Here is a 22208-nt window from a genome sequence, read left to right as displayed (position 1 = left end):
GAAAATTCAAAAATATTGTATTTTAGATAAGGTAATAGTTGTTTCTGTAAAAGTAATCAATTCGTAGCATCGGTAATCGTCATTAAAATTCATCAACCAGTTGCATTCTTGACAATATGTCCGCCTGATTGATGGCAACCCAATAAACGTAAGTGTAAGGCATGAAGCTTGTTTCATATTTTCATATTTCGAATTTCAAAATTGTTGCATATCAGCGGGTAATTAATTATGTTTTATGTCATTAATTTATTCATCTCTAATATAGCGTGTTGAGTTGTATGAGCAAATCAAATTCTTCGAACTCGATCGATTTCAAAATGCTCTGCCGTTCTTGGTGTATTTGTTTACCGCTAGGCAGCGTGGCGCGAGTCATCCATTTCTTTCTGCGTTCTTTTCAGTTCGTGCCGAGCGTCGTGAAGTTAGGACGTATTTGTCGCGCGTTTGAACGGGTGTGATTCTGTGATACATGAAATAGTTATGGATCTACCACTATGATCGGTTGGTTTGGTTGTTGTGAGTGCTAATAATTAACGCTTAACTGCTCGAATTAAACATTGCTGAACGCTTGACGCGTTATTCAGTCGTTATTGTTGTTTCTAAAGTTATTCAAGTCAAGTTCTACATCGTTTCTATTATAGGTGCGCTGCTCATGTGTTTTGTTCTATTGTGTTCTAGTTCAATTTCCGACATCGTGATGCGTAAGGTGTATACGAAAATGATTCAAATTCACGTTTTTCATTATACTCGTGTATTCAATGACCTTGGCTCGTCGTATCACGTAAAAATTATACTTTCTTGGAATTACGTCTATTTTCATTAGTGTTTCCGTTTTCTTCATCGAAGCTGCTATTATACTTTGAATGCGAAGGAGTTGGACGAATGTGTGTAAGTAATACAGATCTTAATAATAAACAAATAACCGTCCATCCGTAGTTCTTACATAAATTTCAATAATAATATTATCCACCCTTCAAACTGGTTTGCTACGTAGTGAAATCGTAGTGAATACACATGTGAACAGGATCATTCGCAGGAACAATGATATACAATTTTTTTTTGCTCTTAATCGTCTAAGCTAGGATAGCATATTTGCTGTAGATACAGTTTTTTCATTCGAACAAAAACGAATGTCACTTGCTCTTACGATTTTTATTTATACGTTTATAAGTTGACTGCAATTAAGTTACAGTTCCGTCTTTGAATTAGAAAACACGTAGATAGGATTTTTCCAAAGACTCCTGACATGCACGAGTAATTATATGATAGATTCCTCCTAATTTCAATATTTATATTTTATTTTAATTTTACTTCTCCTTCATAGAAGATATTTCTTTCATTATGAATCACATTATTCGTTAGCATCCAGGTTTGAACGCGCCTTTTGTTCGTGACCGATAGCTATTTTTGCACAATGTATACCATTCTCGATTCTTTGAATACTTCGTGGCGATTCGAGTACCTGAAGCGCCTCACTCCAGGCAGCCCGCCGTACATACACTTAAAAAATTTGTCTCGTGAATCAGTTTCATAAAAGTACCGCGTGAACAAATAATTTTGTTCATCTTAATGTGTGATAATTTATGTACGAAATTACAGTCAGTAAACAGTTTTGATGAAATAATATAACATGAAATGTATTTCCAGTATTTTACGATAATGAACGCTCGGTTATTAATTTGTTATTTTTGAAAATGATGTTTTTCTTTACGTTCTTGCCACAGTTCTCACATTATGTATCGCATTGTAATACATAATTAGCGCAATTATCAATGTGAAAATATTCACAAAGTGATTAAAGTTGGTCGACGGTTTTTCACCTGCTCGCAAATTTAGATATAGAGAAATTAATTCATAACCTCACTCCGGCAGGACCGGCTAATCTCACGTTCACGATCGAAAAGAAAAGAATGAATAAAACTATGATCGCTAGATTTTACAGCAAAAAATTACAGAACGTCAAAAGTTCTCATGCTATTCGAAAAGAGTTTATTGATTTTTTCACTCGTGACTTAAATCACAAATACATACGGTCAAGTCCGGTTTTACCGCTATGTGATCCAACTGTTGCCTTCGTTAATGCAGGAATGAATCAGGTAATTAACAGGAGCATAAATTTTCTGTTCAAATAATCACTGCTCGATAATTGGTAGGCTTGTTTATTCTAGTTCAAAGGTGTTTTCTTGGGCCATTTAAATCCTCCGGCGAAAAGGGTGGCCAATTCACAAAAATGTATCAGAATCGGTGGAAAGCACAATGATCTAGACGCCGTTGGCCAAGATACTTATCATCATACCTTTTTCGAGATGCTGGGAAACTGGTCCTTTGGAGATTACTTCAAAGTAATAGAATTGCTTGCTATACAAAAAATAAATGAATGCAATCTATGTGCTAGATGTATTGCAAAAGAGAAGATGGAAAGAAATGATGAGTAGAAGCTCACGTACATCAATCAATAGTTGTGAATATTTCAGGAAGAAGCGTGCGAGTTTGCTTGGAAATTGTTAACAGGACCTTATGGGATAAATGAAAGTCGTCTTTACGTAACTTACTTCGCGGGTGATGAGAAAATGGGTTTAAAGCCAGATCTGGAATGCAAAGATATATGGTTACGGCTTGGCGTATCACAAGATCGCATTCTTCCTTTTGGATCGCAGGATAACTTTTGGGAAATGGGAACGACCGGCCCTTGTGGTCCTTGTACTGAAATACACATAGATCACACAATGCAGACAAGTAATCAGGCTTCCAGAGTCAACAGAGGTCATGCCGATCTCACAGAGTTATGGAATATAGTATTCATCGAGTATCAGAGGTGTTTCGACAAAGTTCTTGGGAAACTTCCAACTAAAACATCATTTGATGCATCTATCTTCCATTCTTTATTGATTTCATTTAACTAACAAAGATATGGTACAGACTTTCAGACGGCCCGATTGTTCCTCTACCAAAAAAGCATATCGATACTGGAATGGGTTTTGAAAGACTAGTCGCTGTCTTGCAAGGAAAGAGATCAAACTATGACACGGATCTTTTTCAACCGCTGTTCGATACTATTAAGAAAAAAACGAATGCTCCTGAGTATCAGGGCAGGTTTATGTCTGCAGACAAAAATGGAATTGATACTGCCTACAGAACTCTGGCTGACCATGCGAGAATGATTACGATTGCGCTAGCTGACGGGATGTTGCCTGATCAGAAGTATGTTTCGATGAAAAGGATTTTTTTTTCTCTATTCAGTGATCCATAATTTTCTTTTTCTCGAAGTCACAAGTTGAGGAAGGTATTGAGAAAAGCTGTGGATGTCGGGGAAAAGGTATTTCAGCAAAGTGGGCTACTTCACGAATTGTCTTTTCGTGTAGCTGACAACCTGGGGAACGTATATCCAGAGATACAGAAAAATTTAAAACAGGTGATTTGCATGAATAAGTATATACCAGAGGGTTTGAGAAACGTTTATTTACATGCTGAATTTTAACAAAGGACAATCGACTATGACCAGGTCCAAAAACTTATAGCGTACGAAGAAGACTTGTTGAAGTCATTGAGGGACACAGCTGGAACCGAATGGAAAAGAATAATTAAAACTAGGTCTGCGCTCGCATCAGTAAGCAATACTACTGCTCCAGGTTTAGCTGCTGCTTACAAGGATTTACAATCCAGCTTATTCATTCTGTGAGTTGATTGTAATGTTAAATTCAGATATTCATAATTATAAATCAGTTCTGTCGCGTATTTTCAAGAAGCATTGTAGCCCACATTGTTTCAGTGCTTCGAATGATAAATTTCCGCGGGTTCTGCCACCGGATATTGCGTTCAAGATGTACGATACCTATGGCTTGGATCCGGATACGATATCGGAATTAGCCAAAGTAGAATCCCTGTCATTTGACAAAAATGAATTCAACAACGAATTGAATAATGCTAGGCAAAGATCTAAGATGAATTTTGGTAAAGTGGATGAGGAAATTGTATCACAAGAATCTCTACAACTACTGGAAAAAAATAATGTACCAACGACAGACGACAGTGCCAAGTACAGTTACACTGTAACGGATAGGGTGTATTACTTTCCTCCAGTCAATTGTAAATTATTAGGAATGATTGTGGGTGGTGAGTTATGTGTAATCATAAATAACTCATGATTGCGATTAGTAAACCAAGTACGATGTCGTCTAAAGTCTTGTCAATAAATTTCGTTCTATTATCAACAGGTAAATTGATATCCGAAACACAATCGCACGTCATTGATGACAGTCAATCAATTATTGAAGCGACGGTTATGCATAGCGGTAATATTGTGGAAATTGACTCGATTATTGATGCGAATGCAACAGTTGGGTTGATATTAGATAAAACACCGTTTTATTCTCCTGAAGGAGGTCAGGGTTCGGATGTAGGACAAATACAAGTGAAAAATGTAATTTTTGACGTCAAGGAGGTGAGAAAAATATGCAACTACGTTTTTCACATTGGGAAGTTTATAGTCCAAGACGGAATGTAAGTGTAATTCGTATATTGATCATTTTTTCTTGTTCATCACGTTTTAAAAAGGACAAAACTCGATTTTGGTGTAATTTATTGCATGCCACAAGTGTGATCAACTACTTTCTTTGTAGAAAACCGGAAGCCGAATTACATGTTGGAGATGAATGCGTGGCGACAATAAATGAAAAGACACGGTTGGGGTTAATGCGGCATCACACGTCGACACATTTAATCAATGCAGCGCTACACAAAATTTTGCCAGCAACAGGCCAACGTGGCAGTAATGTTGCAAAAGACAGTTTAGATTTACAGTTTAGCGTGTTTGGGGAAAAATTGTCGCCTAAAGATATCGAAACTGTTGAAACGCTTATCAACAAAAGTATAAACGCGGATGTTGCTGTTAAAACTAGAACTATCGATGCACTAGGTTTGACATCAGAGGAAAACATCACGTTAGTGCCTGGAGAAGTATACCCAGATACGGGAATCAGAATCGTCGAAATTATCGGCCAGGATTTACAATCAATGTAATACTTTTTTATGTTAATTTTTAACTTTCTCTCCAATCCTTTGTGTCATGATACTATTTTTCTTCCCACCATTACCATACACCAGTGAAGCTTGTTGCGGAACGCATGTTCAGAACACAGGAGCGCTGGAACATCTTTGTATTTTGAAAGTGAAATCTTTGGGAACTGGTAGCCAAAGCATAAGGGCAATTGCTGGGCCAATAGCTAGACTAGCAAGACAAGCTGGGGAAAATGTTAAGCAGCAAATAATTCTATTAGAGGAAGATATAAATACGGGAAATGCTCAGTTTAATCTTCTTGACACTAGAGTTCAAGACATAAAACGACAATTGATGGATAGAACTGAACGAATTCCGTTACCTTATTCTATCAAGCACGAATGTGTTTCGAGATTGGAAATGCTGGCGCGAAATTCAAAGTCTCAAGAACGTAGTGCGATGAAGTATGTGTCAAGTTGAAAGCATACAATTTGTATTGTACTCCGATTTACTGTCAGGAAATTTTTCAATTCATAACGATTATCATTTTCAGAGAATCTATAGAAAATGAATTGAAAAGCGTCGTACAATCGTGCACATTGCCATTTGTAGTTCATTGTTTTCAACCGGTTAATGTGGCGCTCGAAAGTGTTTCGTTGCAAAAAGTAACAAAATTTTGTTCCAACACTCCTACGCTTGTTATTGCACATAACAAAGAAATGGTTAAAGCAAGATGTAGCGTACCTAAGGTAGGCTCTTGTATTAGAGTTCAAAATTTTACACATAGTTTTAATCCAAGTACAATTTCAAATAGAGTGAAGTTTACTGGAATTTATTGTCGACTCGATTCTAACACCTAAGCGAATGTTCTCCGAATACATGTTATTTCTTTTCATACAGGAAATGGCATCCAGTGAGTTTAACGCACAGTTGTGGATGCAAACTGTACTACCGATCTTTAAGGCGCACGGAAGTTCCCCGAAAGGTCAAGATCCACTCTTGATTCAGCATATGAAAAGCAAGAGAGTATCAGATCTTGAGCTGAAAGGTTTAGTTGAAAGAGCTGTTATAGAAGCAACAAAGTTTGCTGCGCTGCATGTAAAAAAATCAAGACATCAAACAAAATGATATATTTATAAACTTGGTTTCCAGGTGAAATTTGCATCTTTGTTGTACTCTGTAAATGTTCTCGCTTGAATCATATGCACGACTTGTACATTATATATACATGTACACGGACATTGTATAGGTATTCAATATTTTTCAAGGTCATCGAGACGCTTGATAGAAATAAAAATTTTAGAAATTGCGAAGTTGTTTTTTGAATCTATTGAAGTATTAATGAGTCGTAACAACTTTTCAATATTAGCTCTGAGGAAATAAATAACAAAGAAATATTATTATCTTTAATGAACTGGTTCAATGTCACGACGTGGATATCCCTACATTCGTTTCATAAAATGTTCTCAAAGCATCCCATTGGACTCTGTGAAGTAGTATATGCTGTCTTTTGCTTCTCATGAAAGAAACTGCTTCTTCTGGTGTCCATCCATTTTTCTGAAACACGAGTTTTTCCTCGTTTATTGTTAGTCGTTACCTGAGATCTATTCCATACATTTCTTTCAATGAAAACTATCAAAGTTTGGCAAGAAAGTCTTAATACCATCATTAAGTAGCATCCAACTAGCGTAGCACTTCGGGTTCTTCCTGCTTTACAGTGAACGTAAACCGTGTCTAAAGGCTTTGAACGGGAATCCGCAGCGATTTGTGCTCCTTCGATAATTTTATGTGAAGGCGATCGGAATTTATTGATAAAATTCACCCCACTTTTTAATTTTTCCTGGCAAGGCGATTCGAATATATCTGTTGTTGATAATTGTAAAAACTCCACGTTATGCTTTTCCCATTCCTGAAATAACGAATTTGTTGGCTATGAACATTTTATCTGCAATTTACGTCACTGGTTTGAATGTGGAACAAGTTGAATAATTTTTCTCATAGAGCTAATTCTCTGTCTGACTAATTTAAACTGTCTTGATAAACCAACTGTTAACAGGCTATAAATATTTGAATCCTTATTGTGTACTGAAGTGTTTTTGACTGTCATCGGAAACAGGGACTGATACAGAATGCGGATGTTACAAATCCAGAGTCGTAATGCCGTGTTAACATATATTACATAAGAGTTATTGTAATGATAATATAGAGGAGGGGTACCTCTTTATGATTCGAAAATAGCCAAAGTTCGTAGTCTTCGTTCATGGACACAACTCCCTTCACATTTTCCTCATTCACAAGCTGAAAATTTGATTATTGGTTTTTTTTTTTTTATTTCATTTATTTCGCTCGTAATATTAAACACACTAAATATTGTCAATGTCGAGTAATACGGGTACAAGTTAATGTTGGTTTCGAATTGTTTTTTTTTTTTTTTTCGTGAAGCAACAGAAGTCGAGGTAGTTAAAACTCGCGCGCGAATATCAGGAACGCGTGACATTTGAATGTTTAAAAATTTTCTCACACAATTTGATAATACTATCAACGCCGCGAAGCATGGCGATCTAATTAAACGAAACATCAAGAGTGTTTTTAAAATAAATATTATTTACCTGTTTGGTCATTCCGCGAAAGGGTAAAGCTCCCAAAATTACGGTTTCATCTATACGGTCGTACCATCGCCGCGAGGTAATTTTTTCCATCACCACATTATAAACTAGCGTTGGATAAAACGAAACTCTCGCAAGCATTGTGACTAGAATACAAACGATAATATAATGTATAAGAAATTATTAAAACGCTTATGGTGGGCAGATAACTTAAGCAAATCGTCGTTTCTGAGTTAACAAAATATTCGCAGGATCGCGAATATTCTCTGGTGTTCTCTCCACTGTGAGCACCCGGAGTGACGGTACCTGGTGAATAGAACACACCGTTGTAAAGAGAAAGTCGAAATGCTGCTGAATGGCACACGGAATAACGTTAAAACCGTATTTCTGGAGGGGGAAACCGGGAGGAGTAGCCGTTTGAATGACGACTCTAATCGCGATATTGTCGCGGGTGTGATCGAATTTGAAATAACCAATATATGTGTTTTGATTTGCTTTAGGATTTTTTTGCACGATTCTACGGTCTCAAAAAAGCAGTCCTGAATTTTTATTAATTTTTGTTTTCTGCAACCGTTAATTTTTTATGATTATTCAAACCTACCTAGAAATTGTCATTTTTTTTTTAAATTTCAGAAATCTCATTCTTCGTTCCCATCATTCGCCAATCGTGTGGCGATTTTTTCTTAGATACTTTAAACATATTGAATAAACAAGACACCGTGTTTTAACGTTCCGAAAATTATCAATTCTGTCAAAAGATTCAGCGTTGAGCACAGATTTTTAAGTAATTTTTTAAGACTTTTTTACAATGTTGTCCGTCTCTCGGAATTTTTCTTTCACGTAAGTTATCCAAAGAAGATAGTTTTTCTTGTGACTTAATATAACGATGCAGTTTTAAGAAAAGACGTTGTTTAGCTACCAGAATTGTCTAAAGTACGTTCAATGTACGAAAATACAACCATATTTTGAATATTGAGACTGTATAAAATATTTCTTCTCATTAACGGTACCAACTTCAGTATTGTAGAGTAATGCGGCGGAATGATTTTACTAACAACATCAGTTTCAAGTACTAGAGCACATTGCTTATAGGTATTACAAGATTAAAAATTGAAGCAAAGAAATAGTTCACGAAGAATTTTGAGATTGTCTCTACTGCAGAGCAACAAATGGAGAACAAGAATGGGATATTTTTGTGGCGTGAAGATCCATTTATTCACATTATGTACACAACACGAGGAAAGACCCACTTAAAAAGTAATTATATTACACTTAGGCTTCAAGATTTATGAATTTATTTCCCATTATGAAAGCCATGACTTATTGTCAGACCCTATCTATTGCCTGTCATTGATTCAATATGATAGAGGTGCGTTTATTAATTACATACGAATCGAATAACTTTGTTTCGCCTCATTGATTAAGGAAATAGAAATAAAAAGTTTTGTCATTAGCAGATTCGTTCGCGATTTTTTACACCTAGCCGAGCCTGAAATATTTATGGCGCCGAAGTCAACTGTCGTTTGCCGAAAAGTTCTCGTGGAAGTGATTGTCTAGGGGCAAAACCACTCGGATTTACGGTTCTCACATTTATTTCCTGATCCGAGTAGTTTTGTTGTAAGAGACAGTGTTTGCAAGATACATGGGCAGCGAAACTTCAACACAATGGAGTACTTTCCTCATTTTCTGTAAGGCTCTATGTTCGTAACTGAATTTCTTGCATATTCAAGGTACTATGGTATTTTTATGGTATTCCTGTAGAATTTACTAAGTTCTGTGACTCTGAATTTGTAAGGAGATCTGCATCTAAACATATAGGACCAAGTTCGCCGATTCTGAACGTTTTTAAAAAATATTCAGCAGCTGCATGTGTGTCAGGTTTTATAAGAATCTGACCATCCCAGTTTTTAAATTTATTCTTTTTTCCTAATTTTGTTGCAGTTAATAAAAGGACTTCCATTATGTTATCGCATGGTTCTGGTATCCCTAATTTTTCAACATAGTCGAATTTGTTTTGTTTATTCAACCAGTATAGTAAATAATCAGCCATTATTTCTGGTCCGACTAAGTGATCCTGCAAACAGCTCACTAAACCCAATTTCAAACCAGCTTCTGCATTCGGCACATTAGGTGTTAAAACGCCAGGTGTATCTAATAGAAATACGGATGGATTATTGCTAATTCTAATTTTTGTCAATACCGATCGAGTTATACCGGCTATTGCACCAACACTAGTAGCGTTCGATTTACGGAGGTATCTGTTTCTCAGGCGGTTAATCAGTGACGACTTTCCCACATTTGGCACACCAATAACCATTAATGCATAATCTTCTTTGTTTGTTCGATTGTAGCGATTTGAATCTTTTATCAAACTTGTTGCCAAAGGTAAAATTTTTTTCAATCCCTCACATTTTTGGTCTTTAAAGTTAGTGTAAATTATATTAGTGAATCCCTCTTGCTGCAGATAATTTGTCGCTGCATCTTGGTAGCTACTATCAGCCAAGTCTTTTTTGTTTAAAACAAATATATGCGGCTTCAAACCGGTAACCGTATGTCTAAAGTTTGGGTTTCTTCCCGATATCGGTATCCGAGCGTCGTGTACTTCTATTACACAATCAACCATTGCCAATTGCTTCTGCATTTGCTTTAGGCCTTTGCCCATGTGCCCAGGGAACCAGTGCAGTACCTCTTTGTCCGGAATTCGAAACACGTCGCGAAATTTCGGGACTACTTTACCTCCTATACCAGACATCGTTCAATGTTTAAGAATTAATCCTCTTGTTCCAGATTTCTTGTAATCTCTTATACCGTCATCCAATTGGTTTGGCCTTTCTTTGAGACAGTCCGCTTTTGTCTGAAATCAAACCCCATCCGAGTGATAACTTTTTTTTAGGGTAAACATTCAATCAAGGGTGTATCAATGAAAGTGTTTCGATTAACTTATTCTTTAAAAAGCAAAGAAAAATAACGTGTCGATTTCGAGTTTCTATGACCACGAATCATTGTCAGTACTAGTAATTGAATTGATAAACCTGAATCTTAACGTTGAAATAGAAAAATGATTAATGAAATGAAAAGTAGGATACATGCAGTTACTTTTATAACCTGTAAAACCGCAAAATCAACGTTGGCGAGCAGTTTTAAATTAGTAAGATATGGCCAATAATTATGTATAATTGCAATTTAATTATTCATTCGTTATATCCAAAATGTGTATTAAAAATTCAAGTTTCTTTCAACAGTTTTTCCATGAAACCGGCGCCTGTCGTCCATTGCACTTGTTTCATTTTCTGGATCATGCGCAATGTATAAACTTGGGCGAATTTTGAGCTGTCGGTAATACAGATTACTGGTCTTTTCGAATAATTCGAAAACTCAAATACTGAACGGACTTTCAATCTTGTGTCTCATGATTAACCGTTGATGAGAGATAGGTATTTATTGAAGTTGCAAGAAAAATTACTTTTCTATCATTGATTCGGAACGTAAGAGGAAAAGAAACAAACTTATCGCATCGGCGATAAAGGTATGGATTCTGGTTGGGTTATACGGGTTATACAACGACACAATACTGAAACCATTAGCCAACATGTATATATTTGGATCGTCTATTATTATACATTCGGGGAGAGAGAGTTTAATGAGTCGCGTTTTAATCATGATATGCTCAAAATAATTGTTACCGTACGATGCGACAACGAAGTAATTGTATGCGTATATTCTTGTAGACATTTGGTATTACGATGTTCATCACCGATAAGCCACCATTTTATCGCTGCAGAATGGTCCAGAATCAATCTTCGTCGGCGAAGATTTGCCGACGCGAAGCTCCGGGGTAGGCTTGTCATCTTGATGCGTGAAAGCGTGTATTTATCGTGTCACATCCGCATTATGCTCGGTTAATCTACGGTGCACACGAATCGTCCAAGTTAGAGCAATAGTATGTATTAATTTATTTTACCCGTTTGCTGTCTTACATAATTTCCCTCATTGGCTCTTATAACATAAAACACATCAGTTTGACGTAAACAATGTCTGAATTCAAATTATACCAAAAATTAATTTAAAAACAAAAACTAGATTGCCAAATGATCCTCAATCTATATTCTTTGCAAACAATCGAGTTCCTTCAATTTTAATTGCATATTTTCATCATTACATTGACTATTACTTACATAACTTTGACAATTAACTGGTGGTGTATATATGTACGTATAACTTATCTTCATCTGAACATCCTACCAGCGTTTGATTTATTATCTCTGAATGGTTCTATCGAAATTTTATCAAAAGTGAAACCGAGGTACAAATTCAATACAGTTATTGGTGTTCTCTAAAGTTTTGCTTTGATGTGGATATCAAAGATTTTGTCACAAATTTTGTCGTGATAACGTAACATGGATTGCTTGTTTGGTTTATCTCAGTTCAAATAAAAAAATTCCCATACACATAACATTGTCTACTTTATACATGTAAAACAATTTCATGACATTGCCACGAGCTCATTAACAAATGTGGAGACTGTGCAGCTAATACACAAATTTGATTACACTAGTAATTTCTATAAAATTCATGTTCAAATGTTCTTGTCAAGAGCAAAATTTACCTCTGCAATGACTCCCAACATATCAATATTTACATTTTAACTAAAGGAGTGTACAGAAGAAGGGAAGAAGTCGAAAAAAAAGTTTTGAGATAAGAGCAAAAAAAAAAAAAATGGAATTCTGAAACTTTCGAAATCCATGCAACCTTACAATATCATATTTGTAGTTGTGTTCAAGCTGAATAATATATATTACAACAAATGTTCGATTATCTGAATTGCAAAAAAAAGATGCGATGTAAAATTTCAACTGGGTAACAGTTGCTCATTGAGCTGAATTCCGTATGTAGAATAAATTAACTTCCAACTCATAGATGTAAACTAAATTTATTTCACTCATTATAAGAATATGAAAGATGTTCTATTTAAACCTTAGGATTTTTTAATTTTATGGTGTTTTCAAATACTAGAAATAAATTTCACTCAATTTGTCAGGAGAGAAGTTTTTTTTAACTAATCTGGGAAATGGTGTTAGTCGATTTAGTCCCCTTCTCTTTACAGTCCCTTATCGATAACAGAAAATCAATTCAATTTTCTTCTACAAGCACGAAATTTTGATTTGCATCAATTAGTTTGGCTGATAAAAATAGCTCATTCTGTCACTAATCTCATTTATGAATAGTTGGCTGGACTAAAATCAGGGCGCTTTTTTCATTACCGCATGATTTGCGTCATGCTTCATTGGTCGTCATGGTCAATGCATTGGCTTGTTAATCATGTGTTTGGTAGGAGAAAAATACAAATAAAATTAAACAGTAAGCAAGAGATATTACACTATTGGTAGCGACTAAGGTTTTTTTCTTCCGTGCGATATATTGAAAAGTATGGTTCAATTTGAGGGGATTTGAAACTGATTTGTACCGTTTCAAGAGAAAACACATCGCTACAACAGTGTTGTTAAACCTGATTTCCAGGGTAAAACTTGCGGTTAAGGAAAAAGAGGATGAGAGAATGATTGAAACCAGTCCTAATCTTAGAAAAAGGGTTTCTGAACATAGGCCCAAGTGTTTCTTTGCTTATGTAAAAGGTGAAGAATGCATGCTTTGATTGAGTACCTGCGATAATTATGCTAAAAAACTAGTTAAATTACACAGGTATTTAGCCTCACTTTGCCTTACACAAATTTGTACAATTATTTGCATTCCTGTATTAAGATGTATTGAATAAAAATAATTCGTGAAAATACCACAAAAAATATTTATTCGATTTCTTCTTTTTTCTCTCTTTCTCACCTTTAAACCCTGTCTGGTTTTTAATTTTAGAGTATTGATGGATGTTCTATTTTATCTCGCAGTCAACATGGTTATCAGGCATTGTGTACACGCTTGCTTGTTAGACAACCCTTTGGTTCACGTAAAACAACAGCTGTGATCAACAATTAATATAGTGCCTGAGCCAGTTACCCACAGTTCTCCTGCAATCATTGAAGAGTTGACTCAATTTAATACACTTGTCACCTCGTACCAGGTTCGATATACCCTGGCGGCTGAAAGAAAGTAAGACTTAAATGCAGAAAAAAAGCAGTTTATTATTCCACACTTTATGATACTGTACTTCGATGAAGATAATGTCATAACAAAATCTTACCTTGTTTGAACCCCGTTCGTTCTACTTGGAGTATTTTCATAACGTTTTGCAATTAGTACATTATTTACATCGCGTCAAATCTTATTGTTTGTCAGTACATCTTGCTATAACTTCAAGTTCACCATTTGCTAATGCTGGACATGAAAGATTCTGCCGCCAAGATGGTTGTAGCCTTTTCTTACGATCTAAAAATAGTTGAGATTCGTTTATTTCCACTTCTAGTGTATTTGTGGCGGTTTGAAATTAATGCATATGTAATAATAAATACATTTTACACGTGTTCGGCTAGTATTTAGTAAAATCACTGGATCAATTTCAAAATGAGTAGACGATTAGAAGCTGAGTTTTTAGCACAGTATGTTTTTCAACTCGCATATTTATCTTATTCTGAATTCTTCCAGCTCTGACTGAAAGGTTTATGTGCTTTGAGAAAAAGTTTACGCAATCTGGTTATAAACAGTTTACTCTTACTGCTACTTTGGAACGCTTCTCTTCTCTTCACTTTACAAGTAGTTCTTTGAGGAGTCCTTTGGTATATTCGCAGCTGACGATCATGGCACATTCACAAAAACTAGCATTAGGAATAGATCTCGGTACAACTTCGGTTAAAGTAGTCGTCGTGTCAACTGAGACTAAACAGATTGTTAGCAAGCAGTCCAAGGATACGCAGGCTAATGTGCCTAGTGATCTGGGTGTGGAAGGAAACAAGCAGGATGTACCAAAAATCCTATCCGCAGTCCACAGCTGTGTATCACGCATTCCAAAAGATTTGCTTCGCCAGGTATTGCTGAACCAATGTTTAGGAATAGATAAGAACAGTTATGTTGATGCTAATACATAGTAAACAACAGAAGAAATATTAACTTAAAACCTATTGCATAGGTGGTTAATATCGGAATTTGTGGACAAATGCACGGTGTGACTTTTTGGAAATATTCGTCGGAGGAAGACGATAAGGAACACGATGGGGTATTTAAGTTGGAAATTTCTCGAGAAAAAGTATCGCCGCTTTACACTTGGCAAGATTCACGCTGCGATCCAAAATTTCTGGCATCTTTGCCAGCATCAAAAAGTCACCTAACTACCCACTCTGGTTATGGTTGTGCTACTATATTCTGGTTTGCTAAATACAAGTTAGTATGTATTCATTGTCTACATAAATCTTTAAGTATATGTATCAACAAGAATGTCGTTTAAATTTATTTAACAGCGAGTTTATTTGACCGCAGTAAGAAAAAAAAAAAATTTCTCCCGTCTTGTAGACCTGAAAAGCTGAGCAAATACAATAGATGTGGTACGGTTCAAGATTTGTTGGTGGCTCTGCTTTGCGGTCATAGCGAAGTAACGATCAGTACACAAAATGCAGCGAGCTGGGGATATTTCTTAACAACAGAGTCACGTTGGGAAATAGACGTCTTGTCGCAACATGAATTTCCTACACACATTTTACCAAGTAAAATTTTGCAGCCCGGACAAGCGGCTGGCTGTCTGGAGCAAACGTGGTTCGGAATTCCTGCTGGTACACCAGTAGGTACAGTATCGTCACTGACTTATTGTTCGTTAATAAGGACTTTACTCGCTTGAAATTCAAAGTAATTTATCGAATCTTTTCGTAGGTGTTGCTTTAGGTGACCTGCAGTGCTCTGTTTACGCCTTATTAAAAGATCCGACAGATGCGGTATTGAACATTTCCACTTCAGCGCAACTTGCCTATGTTGATCCATTTTTCAGTCCGAAACAGTCAGGTGAAACAGGTAATTACTGCGAATGCAAAAGGCTAGGAAAGTATATCTAATCCTCGATGGATCAAACATTTGGATAGGTCGATATCTTTATTAAGTTTGGGATTTCAAGAAGTCAATAAAACTGTATAAATTTGTAGCAAAAATTCAACATTTTCCATATTTCGAGGGGAGGTACTTGGCAGTAGCTGCATCTTTGAATGGAGGCAATTCTTTAGCTACGTTTGTCAGAGCTTTACAACAATGGAGCATGGATTTAGGCTTCTCAATACCTCAATGTAGGTATATTTAATAAAGTAAGGAATGTGGAGTATGGATCAAAAATATATTAATTTACGTTCAATTTGTCATTCAGCTAAGGTTTGGGAAAAGTTAATAGCTTTAGGGCAAGAGGACACGGCTATTTCTGATTTGGAAATTGTGCCTACTTTGCTCGGTGAACGCCATGCTCCAGAACATACGGCTAGCGTGTCTCAAATAACACTAGACACCTTACAACTTGGCCAGATATTCCGTGCTCTTTGTTCTGGGGTAATAAAAAATCTTCATAAGTGAGTAACTACTTGAACAAACTTGTTAAAAAGTTATCTTCAATCAGTATTGAATGTTCGTCGATGAACTTGATTGAAATTTTCTTGTGTCTGGGCTTTAGTTTGATTTTTGAAGGTTCATTTCTTTCTCATTTCTCTAGTATGATGCCGCAGGAAGTATTGCAAAAGGCTGGAATACAGCAAATTGTTGGTAATGGATCAGGTTTGGTCCGGAATTTAGTCTTGCAAAAGGAAGTGCTGCGATGGTATCAGTTACCATTGGAAATAGGACAATCGGGAGATGCAGCTCTTGGATCAGCTCTTGCAGTAATTAACCATAACTAGAAAATTAGCGGAGCTATAGACTGTAAGCTCTGGCAGGTGTCAGTAAATGTAATATGACCTTTTGCGTCACAAATAAAAAAACTAACAATCGTAGTATTCAAATATTTTATATGTATGTATAATAAATTTCAGATCATTATTGCCGATAAAAAAATTGTAATGCTACTGTTTACCGAATTTAGAGTTTCATTTCCATTTGCATGCAACACCTTTAAACTAGTAGGAAATATGATTGTGACGGTAGTAGCGTGCATGTCATACAATATTGATGCAAAAACCATGGTTTCACAATTGTAGAATGACCTTGCAAGAGTTGAGTTTCCGAAATATGCGGCATAGGCTCTATTCATATTCGCTGCATGCAACGTATTTAAAATAGTAGATAGTAGACTAAGAATAGAAAGATAGTAGCACTGATGTCATAAAATGTTGATACCAATATCATGGTTTCACAGTTTTCGAATGATCTTGCAGCTGGAGCTAAGTCTCGAAAATATGATAATTTTTTATTTTCAAACAACACTGAACTTGTAAAATTACAGTTTTCTTTATGAATGTATCGTTTTGCAACAATACGAATTTCAATCCCATGTAAACATGCATCTAGTCAGCGTCATCTGTCATTGTTAAATAAAACATCGTGTCACCATTTCACTATACAGATATAAGAAAAGATTAGCTGTGGATCTGTGTTAACTTTGCATGAAGCGAATAAGGTATAACTTTACATCAGCCAATGGAAATTACAGCACGATTTTTTCCAACTTATTTTCTAAGTTAAATGCATGCCGTAAAAGTAAGAAACAAAATTTAAAATAATCATTAAAGTAGGTATAATAAATCCCAACAGTTTTGAACGTTCAGAAATGTATATCAAAGGCACTTTACTTTACATGTAAACATTTTTGAGTGATACACTATAATATTGCTGTGTGTCACAAGCTTAAGTTACACAGACTATACAAAATTCAAAACGGCGGAATGAAAAATTCTAAAATTTAATATCCAAAACTGTATCGTATTAGTAAACATGACACAGCGAGTCAATTATTGTATTACCTATATACAGAAGAAAAAAAAAAACAAAACGGTAACACCTAATACCGTTATTTACATAGTGAAAAACATTGTAATTTCACACTGAATAACGTCTATTTTTAATACATTTATATATTTTTTCATAATTCAGGAATATCATATTCCTTAGGAGGGTTAGTGATCCCTGTTCCATCTCCATATCGTGGCATCATCACACACGCACAGAAGTACAGAACCGTCTCTGCTCAGGCTAGTTTGCCGTATTGGCGCGGTGCACCGAGGATGTTCCAATGTGCAACATCGAGCTTGGCCTGGTTCTTCAACCTCCAGATCCCACACATAGGTACGACCAGCTTGGTTACCAAGTGCTATTGTCCTTTGCCAGAAATCCATGGAGAATCGTATAAACCATATATCACATTCCTTGAATTCAAAGCGATGCAATACAGTGGCGCTTGTTTCGCCGTTACGAAGTTGGGTATCTTCTAAACGTCCAGGTTTCCAGCATACGATACAATTTTCGCAAGATTTACTAAGTATGAAATCTCCGTACCATTTAACGCAGTCCACATAATTGCGATGCACATCTCTTGTTGTAAAGTCGGGAAAATGTTGCAGAATCGAGTCAAAAGGTTTCCCGTTGCGGGTCGGATTGCAGTAATACGACTGCTTGATAGCATCCAGCATTTCCCCTTTATCGAGGGACCAAAGTTTCAACGCGTGATCCATTCCGCAAGATATTATCCGTTGTCCCATCATATCAAAGTCCGCGCTCAAGACTTCGTCCCTGTGACCTTCGACACCTCCAAATATTGCTATGCAAACATCAGTCTTAATATTCCATAAACGTAGAGCGTGATCCTTCGAAGCTGAAAGAAGGATATTTGGGTCCTTCGGATGAATTTTCAGCTCATTAATTGCGTGACCGTGACCAATGTAATGCTTAATGCACGTCATAGTGACAGTACTAATTACTCTAATTACTCCTCTAGAGCCTGCAACGGCTAATAATGGTTTTCCTGAATCATCGTATGTCCATACACATGTGTAGAAATTTTCTTCACTGTCAGGATCAGCGTAACATTGTCGAAGCCTGATATTGTTTCCCTCGGGGCATTCGTAAATGCTGACTCTGTTACTTCCTACTGATGCAAATATCATTGGTTCACCTTCTTTGAGATGGTGATTGAACTGAGCGCCAAACAAAGGCTGCCCGTGGTCTTCCTTGACACTACAACAGTATTTATACATTGGTTTGTCATTCAGAGACTTGTTCTTTGCCGTTTTACTTCGCCGTCTTCCCTTCTTCTTATAACGAGCACTGCGAGTCGGAGTATCGCTTCGATGTGTACCTGCGGTCGAATTGCTGCCAATACTACACTCGGTTTCGTCACTATCATTGTCAGTGTCTTCTTGACTCGAAGTATAAGTCTGGCACTGAGGTTTCGCACCAGCTTTCTTCATTATATCTTCCGTCTGTTGATAATCTGAAAGTACACATATCCAATAATTACAAACATCGGACTAATTGGTAGATATTCATTGAGGAGTTCAAAAAGTTTCAATTTGCTGTTTTAGTATTTAGTAAGAAACATAAAACGGTATTCAAATATTATTTATCCAGTCTTGGGAAGTTTTTTGTGGTGATAAATTTCATGGAATTATTTTTTGTAGCTTGTTTGAATAATTATTTCACTTTGTACATGTGACTCACTTGAACTGCACATTTATGCCACAGAATCATCGACAATGTACATTGCTGTATGTTGATCACGGATGTTTAATAATGGCAATCCGCTTCTCTGACCGAGAACTGTGCAAGATAAATTGATAATTTGATCACCTAAATAGAGACAGTCCTCCGGTACCTAAATGAAAATTTGTATTCAGTTTTTCACCTTCTTAAAATATTTCCAATTTTATTTGGCAAATCAACATTGCGTAGTATTTAGACATTTTGAAATGCGTAAACTCACATTAATATTTGAATTGAGAAGCCGAAGATTGTACTTATCGCAAACTTCCAAAATCTGATCTTGCGTCACACCCATAGCATTTGACGATATGTTGTTACCATTTACTAAACAGGTGCTACTCAACAATATAAAACTCTGATCAACTAGCAGAATATTCTTCTCAACCTGAATGAATAGGAGAATAAAAAAAGTATAGTTAATTACGATTATGACGAAAAACAGATGCAGGTTTTTTTCTTTATCTTAAAACCATTAATACACGACGAAAAAATAATTTTTGTCGTTAAATACCCACCTCCTTCAAAGATAGCGTTAGCCGAGAGTCGATTGCAAATACGATAAAATCGACGTGAAGATTTTTATGAGTGGCGATAACTTCGGCGACAGACTCGCACCGATGTATGAGAATTTGTTGTTTTTTCCCTGATGCACTATTCAGCAATCCTTGAGATATTTTCTCGCAATATTCGGCGGTGGAAACGATCTGCGAGATTGAAGTTGTGCGTTGTTCCGTTAGGGATGATTGTGGTGCGTCAGTATTTAAAAAAATTTTCTTAAGTGAGAAAAAGAACCAGTAACGAAAGCGTAAAGCCTTACCAAAAACGAAATGACCGCGAAATTTTTTCGTAATCCATAACGCAAGACCTGCGCCATTAGAAACCAAACATCCGACGTTTGCCACCGGCAACCGCCATGAAATACACCGTTATATCGTATCCGTCCTGCATATTACAAATCTAACCTATAAGTTGTAATCTATCACGAGCACTTCGTCACTTTTGCGCCTTCGGAGATCGGGTTCGCTCTGTTTCTCTACCCACTGCTTTAGCTATTAGCAATAAACATAAGCCTACGTGATGCTATGGCAGTGCATAACGATAAACGCTATGTTAGGCTCACTAGTCACAGCCTTTGGCGACATCTACGAAACTCGGGTGGAGTCATGTCAGTCCTTACCTTTGGACGTGGTTGGTTAGTTCGATAGGTTCGATAACACCGATCTCCACCACACGGAATGAATTTTATGGATTCGCCAAGCGAGGCATTCAAACGAAATGCGATCAGTCTTATCTTCGGAACCCGGGGAATGAATTTCCGCGAAATCGGCGTATCTCAGTAATAAATTTCAACAATAGATCTCTCTCTGGCCTTCTGCCAACAGTTTCGTATACCTTATATGTATGTTATAAATTTGTCGAAAACAAAAAATACGACCAGTCTGAACACAAAGAAATTTTGATTGTACATACTAAAAGAGAATATTGCACTCTTCCTCTGCACCTTGAAAATAAACAGAACGGTACCTATCGTGTAGACATTTCTATAATTTTGAACGAGGGTTTTTTCTTGCCCCCAAAGAATAGTGCTGATTGGTTATCCGAATTTACGATTATCCAAACGGTACCCAGTTCCAATTAATTGAGTAATCGACGTTCTACTGTATACACGACACTATACAAATAAAAATTTCATTGTTTCAAAAAGTGATATTTTACAACTTTTGTTTGATAATAGACACTGAAAAGTATTACATGATTTTAGAAGAAGGAACTGTTCTAGACGAGAATAATTTCGCAGATGAAGGTCCCTGTTGTATCGCCGGCATCTTCTCGAAGTCCTTCAACGTTTAGATATGTAAATTTTTTCTCTACGTCTTGAGGGTGTGCACTTGGCGCCCATGGTAATGAGGTGAGGGGTAGACCTGGTGAAAAAATATTAATGAAGTATATCTGGAATAATTCCCATTTCAAAGTACGTAATATCTTAGTTATTATTATGATAGCTATATTCAATATACCAATTATAATCTCAGTGGCTTTTCTTTCACCATTATTCCATAATTTTCCTTGCAGTCTTGAAAATAGTTGCAGAGATGGTGGGAATAAAATAATGTTCAATAAAGATTATTATTTACCAGTTCTGTCACTCGTCCATTCGACGCCGTCGTAAGTTTTGTGAATTCCCAAGTATGGCTGAACTTTGCCGTTCGTCACAGAGTATGCGTAACGAATCTTTTTGAAAGAATCGGGACTTGCCAGGTTAGCACCCTCCAGAATACAACGTTTTCTAGCTTCGTTCCATGTCGGTGCGGCGACGTCAGTCCACTTGTAAGCCATTCCGACATCTGGGAAGGCTACATATCCTATGGGCAACGTCTTGGGTTCTGATACACTGACAGAATTTTGACCTGGAACTGTGTTAACGAAAAATTGAAGCATGTTTAAACGAGAAAGGGTAGCGCTTTGTTGATAAATTTCTTCATTGCGATTTCATACCTGAGGTGAAGTTTTCGTAAATACAATTCGTGGTACCAACTAGGTGACAGAAGAGTTGCAAGGGTAACGTAACAAGTAAATTCGACATCTTCGGAGTTCTTCCTTCAGGCTATATTCCTCTTCGTTGTCTTACAGTTGGCTATGTCCGGGTAGGAATGTGCCAAGCTATACTCTCCGTCTGCGGACGAGTGCGTATCTCGTTAGTTTATTTCTGCAGTAACTACTAACTGAACGGCCTTGATTCGTCGATTCGACTGCGTATACGGATTTTCCCCTGCCTAATGAGGCTGGTTCACCCCTCTTTCGTCGGATTCATCGTACAATCATCTTTCAAAGAAATTTTATTTCCTGGAAACTGGTATATCTAGTCGCTGGGTTCACAAAACATAAATATTTGCATGTCGTCATCTATGGATGCGATGGATCCTGCAGTGTTAACTACGGTCACGATAATGTACATGGTATAAAACTTGGAGAGCACTGACGTCATGAACATATGCACTGACGTTAAC

At 36.6% G+C, this 22208-nt stretch overlaps 5 protein-coding genes across 15 annotated transcripts; 2 read left to right on the top strand and 3 right to left on the bottom strand.

The window, feature by feature from the left end:
* The first annotated feature begins 413 nt into the window (after nt 1-413).
* On the top strand, nt 414-6302 carry LOC124303774 (alanine--tRNA ligase, mitochondrial). 4 transcript variants are annotated; one of them, XM_046761401.1, is made up of 13 exons: nt 414-513; nt 676-885; nt 2166-2339; nt 2472-2812; nt 2917-3198; nt 3265-3409; nt 3500-3672; nt 3767-4110; nt 4212-4497; nt 4617-5012; nt 5101-5457; nt 5547-5742; nt 5894-6302. In XM_046761401.1, the coding sequence occupies exons 2-13, from the start codon at nt 880-882 to the stop codon at nt 6119-6121; spliced, it is 2928 nt and encodes a 975-aa protein (XP_046617357.1). In that variant the 5' UTR covers nt 414-513; nt 676-879; the 3' UTR covers nt 6122-6302. The 4 variants fall into 4 exon arrangements, with proteins under 4 accessions (XP_046617357.1, XP_046617356.1, XP_046617355.1 ...); XM_046761400.1 differs by having other exon boundaries at nt 428-498; XM_046761399.1 differs by lacking the exons at nt 414-513; nt 676-885 and adding an exon at nt 1475-2093.
* LOC124303797 (phosphatidylglycerophosphatase and protein-tyrosine phosphatase 1) lies at nt 6109-10453 on the bottom strand. Its single transcript, XM_046761467.1, has 5 exons — nt 10336-10453; nt 7603-7745; nt 7211-7291; nt 6657-6902; nt 6109-6550 (listed from the first exon to the last, which is right to left on the bottom strand). The coding sequence occupies exons 1-5, from the start codon at nt 10349-10351 to the stop codon at nt 6419-6421; spliced, it is 618 nt and encodes a 205-aa protein (XP_046617423.1). The 5' UTR covers nt 10352-10453; the 3' UTR covers nt 6109-6418.
* LOC124303794 (mitochondrial GTPase 1) lies at nt 8790-10351 on the bottom strand. Its single transcript, XM_046761457.1, has one exon. It carries the CDS (start codon nt 10349-10351, stop codon nt 9344-9346), a length of 1008 nt encoding a protein of 335 aa, XP_046617413.1. The 3' UTR covers nt 8790-9343.
* A 949-nt stretch (nt 10454-11402) lies between the features above and the next one.
* Nucleotides 11403-17477, top strand: LOC124303785 (sedoheptulokinase-like). Of its 8 annotated transcripts, XM_046761439.1 has the most exons (10): nt 11403-11539; nt 13117-13296; nt 13465-13698; nt 14191-14570; nt 14672-14922; nt 15052-15320; nt 15406-15543; nt 15672-15809; nt 15887-16082; nt 16223-17477. In XM_046761439.1, the coding sequence occupies exons 4-10, from the start codon at nt 14208-14210 to the stop codon at nt 16404-16406; spliced, it is 1539 nt and encodes a 512-aa protein (XP_046617395.1). In that variant the 5' UTR covers nt 11403-11539; nt 13117-13296; nt 13465-13698; nt 14191-14207; the 3' UTR covers nt 16407-17477. The 8 variants fall into 8 exon arrangements, with proteins under 8 accessions (XP_046617395.1, XP_046617400.1, XP_046617401.1 ...); XM_046761441.1 differs by lacking the exon at nt 13117-13296 and having other exon boundaries at nt 11407-11539; nt 13497-13698; XM_046761438.1 differs by lacking the exon at nt 13117-13296 and having other exon boundaries at nt 11407-11539.
* Nucleotides 17257-20276, bottom strand: LOC124303791 (polycomb protein eed-B-like). The gene is made up of 5 exons (XM_046761454.1): nt 20018-20276; nt 19716-19904; nt 19421-19585; nt 19159-19312; nt 17257-18931 (listed from the first exon to the last, which is right to left on the bottom strand). Exons 4-5 carry the CDS (start codon nt 19169-19171, stop codon nt 17619-17621), a joined length of 1326 nt encoding a protein of 441 aa, XP_046617410.1. The 5' UTR covers nt 19172-19312; nt 19421-19585; nt 19716-19904; nt 20018-20276; the 3' UTR covers nt 17257-17618.
* Between the last annotated feature and the right edge of the window lie 1932 nt (nt 20277-22208).

The sequence above is a fragment of the Neodiprion virginianus genome, chromosome 4 (genome assembly GCF_021901495.1).
Source record: "Neodiprion virginianus isolate iyNeoVirg1 chromosome 4, iyNeoVirg1.1, whole genome shotgun sequence".
In the NCBI taxonomy this organism is placed as follows: Eukaryota; Metazoa; Arthropoda; class Insecta; order Hymenoptera; family Diprionidae; genus Neodiprion; species Neodiprion virginianus.
Note: the sequence above shows the minus strand (reverse complement) of the source record. Positions and strands in the feature narration are given on the sequence as shown.

Excerpts from the sequence above, each read along its gene's own strand:
- LOC124303785 (XM_046761439.1), top strand. The coding sequence starts at position 14,208 with ATGTGCTTTGAGAAAAAGTTTACGCAATCTGGTTATAAACAGTTTACT. Across the intron at positions 14,923-15,051 it reads TTCTGGTTTGCTAAATACAA|ACCTGAAAAGCTGAGCAAAT; the intron begins GTTAGTATGTAT and ends CCCGTCTTGTAG. Across the intron at positions 15,810-15,886 it reads AGGCTTCTCAATACCTCAAT|CTAAGGTTTGGGAAAAGTTA; the intron begins GTAGGTATATTT and ends TTTGTCATTCAG.
- LOC124303797 (XM_046761467.1), bottom strand. Across the intron at positions 7,292-7,602 it reads TTCGCGGAATGACCAAACAG|CTTGTGAATGAGGAAAATGT; the intron begins GTAAATAATATT and ends TCAAATTTTCAG. Across the intron at positions 6,903-7,210 it reads TATTTTCGAATCATAAAGAG|GAATGGGAAAAGCATAACGT; the intron begins GTACCCCTCCTC and ends TCGTTATTTCAG.
- LOC124303794 (XM_046761457.1), bottom strand. The coding sequence starts at position 10,351 with ATGTCTGGTATAGGAGGTAAAGTAGTCCCGAAATTTCGCGACGTGTTT.
- LOC124303774 (XM_046761399.1), top strand. The coding sequence starts at position 1,908 with ATGAATAAAACTATGATCGCTAGATTTTACAGCAAAAAATTACAGAAC. Across the intron at positions 2,813-2,916 it reads GTATTCATCGAGTATCAGAG|ACTTTCAGACGGCCCGATTG; the intron begins GTGTTTCGACAA and ends GATATGGTACAG. Across the intron at positions 3,199-3,264 it reads GGGATGTTGCCTGATCAGAA|TCACAAGTTGAGGAAGGTAT; the intron begins GTATGTTTCGAT and ends TTTTTCTCGAAG.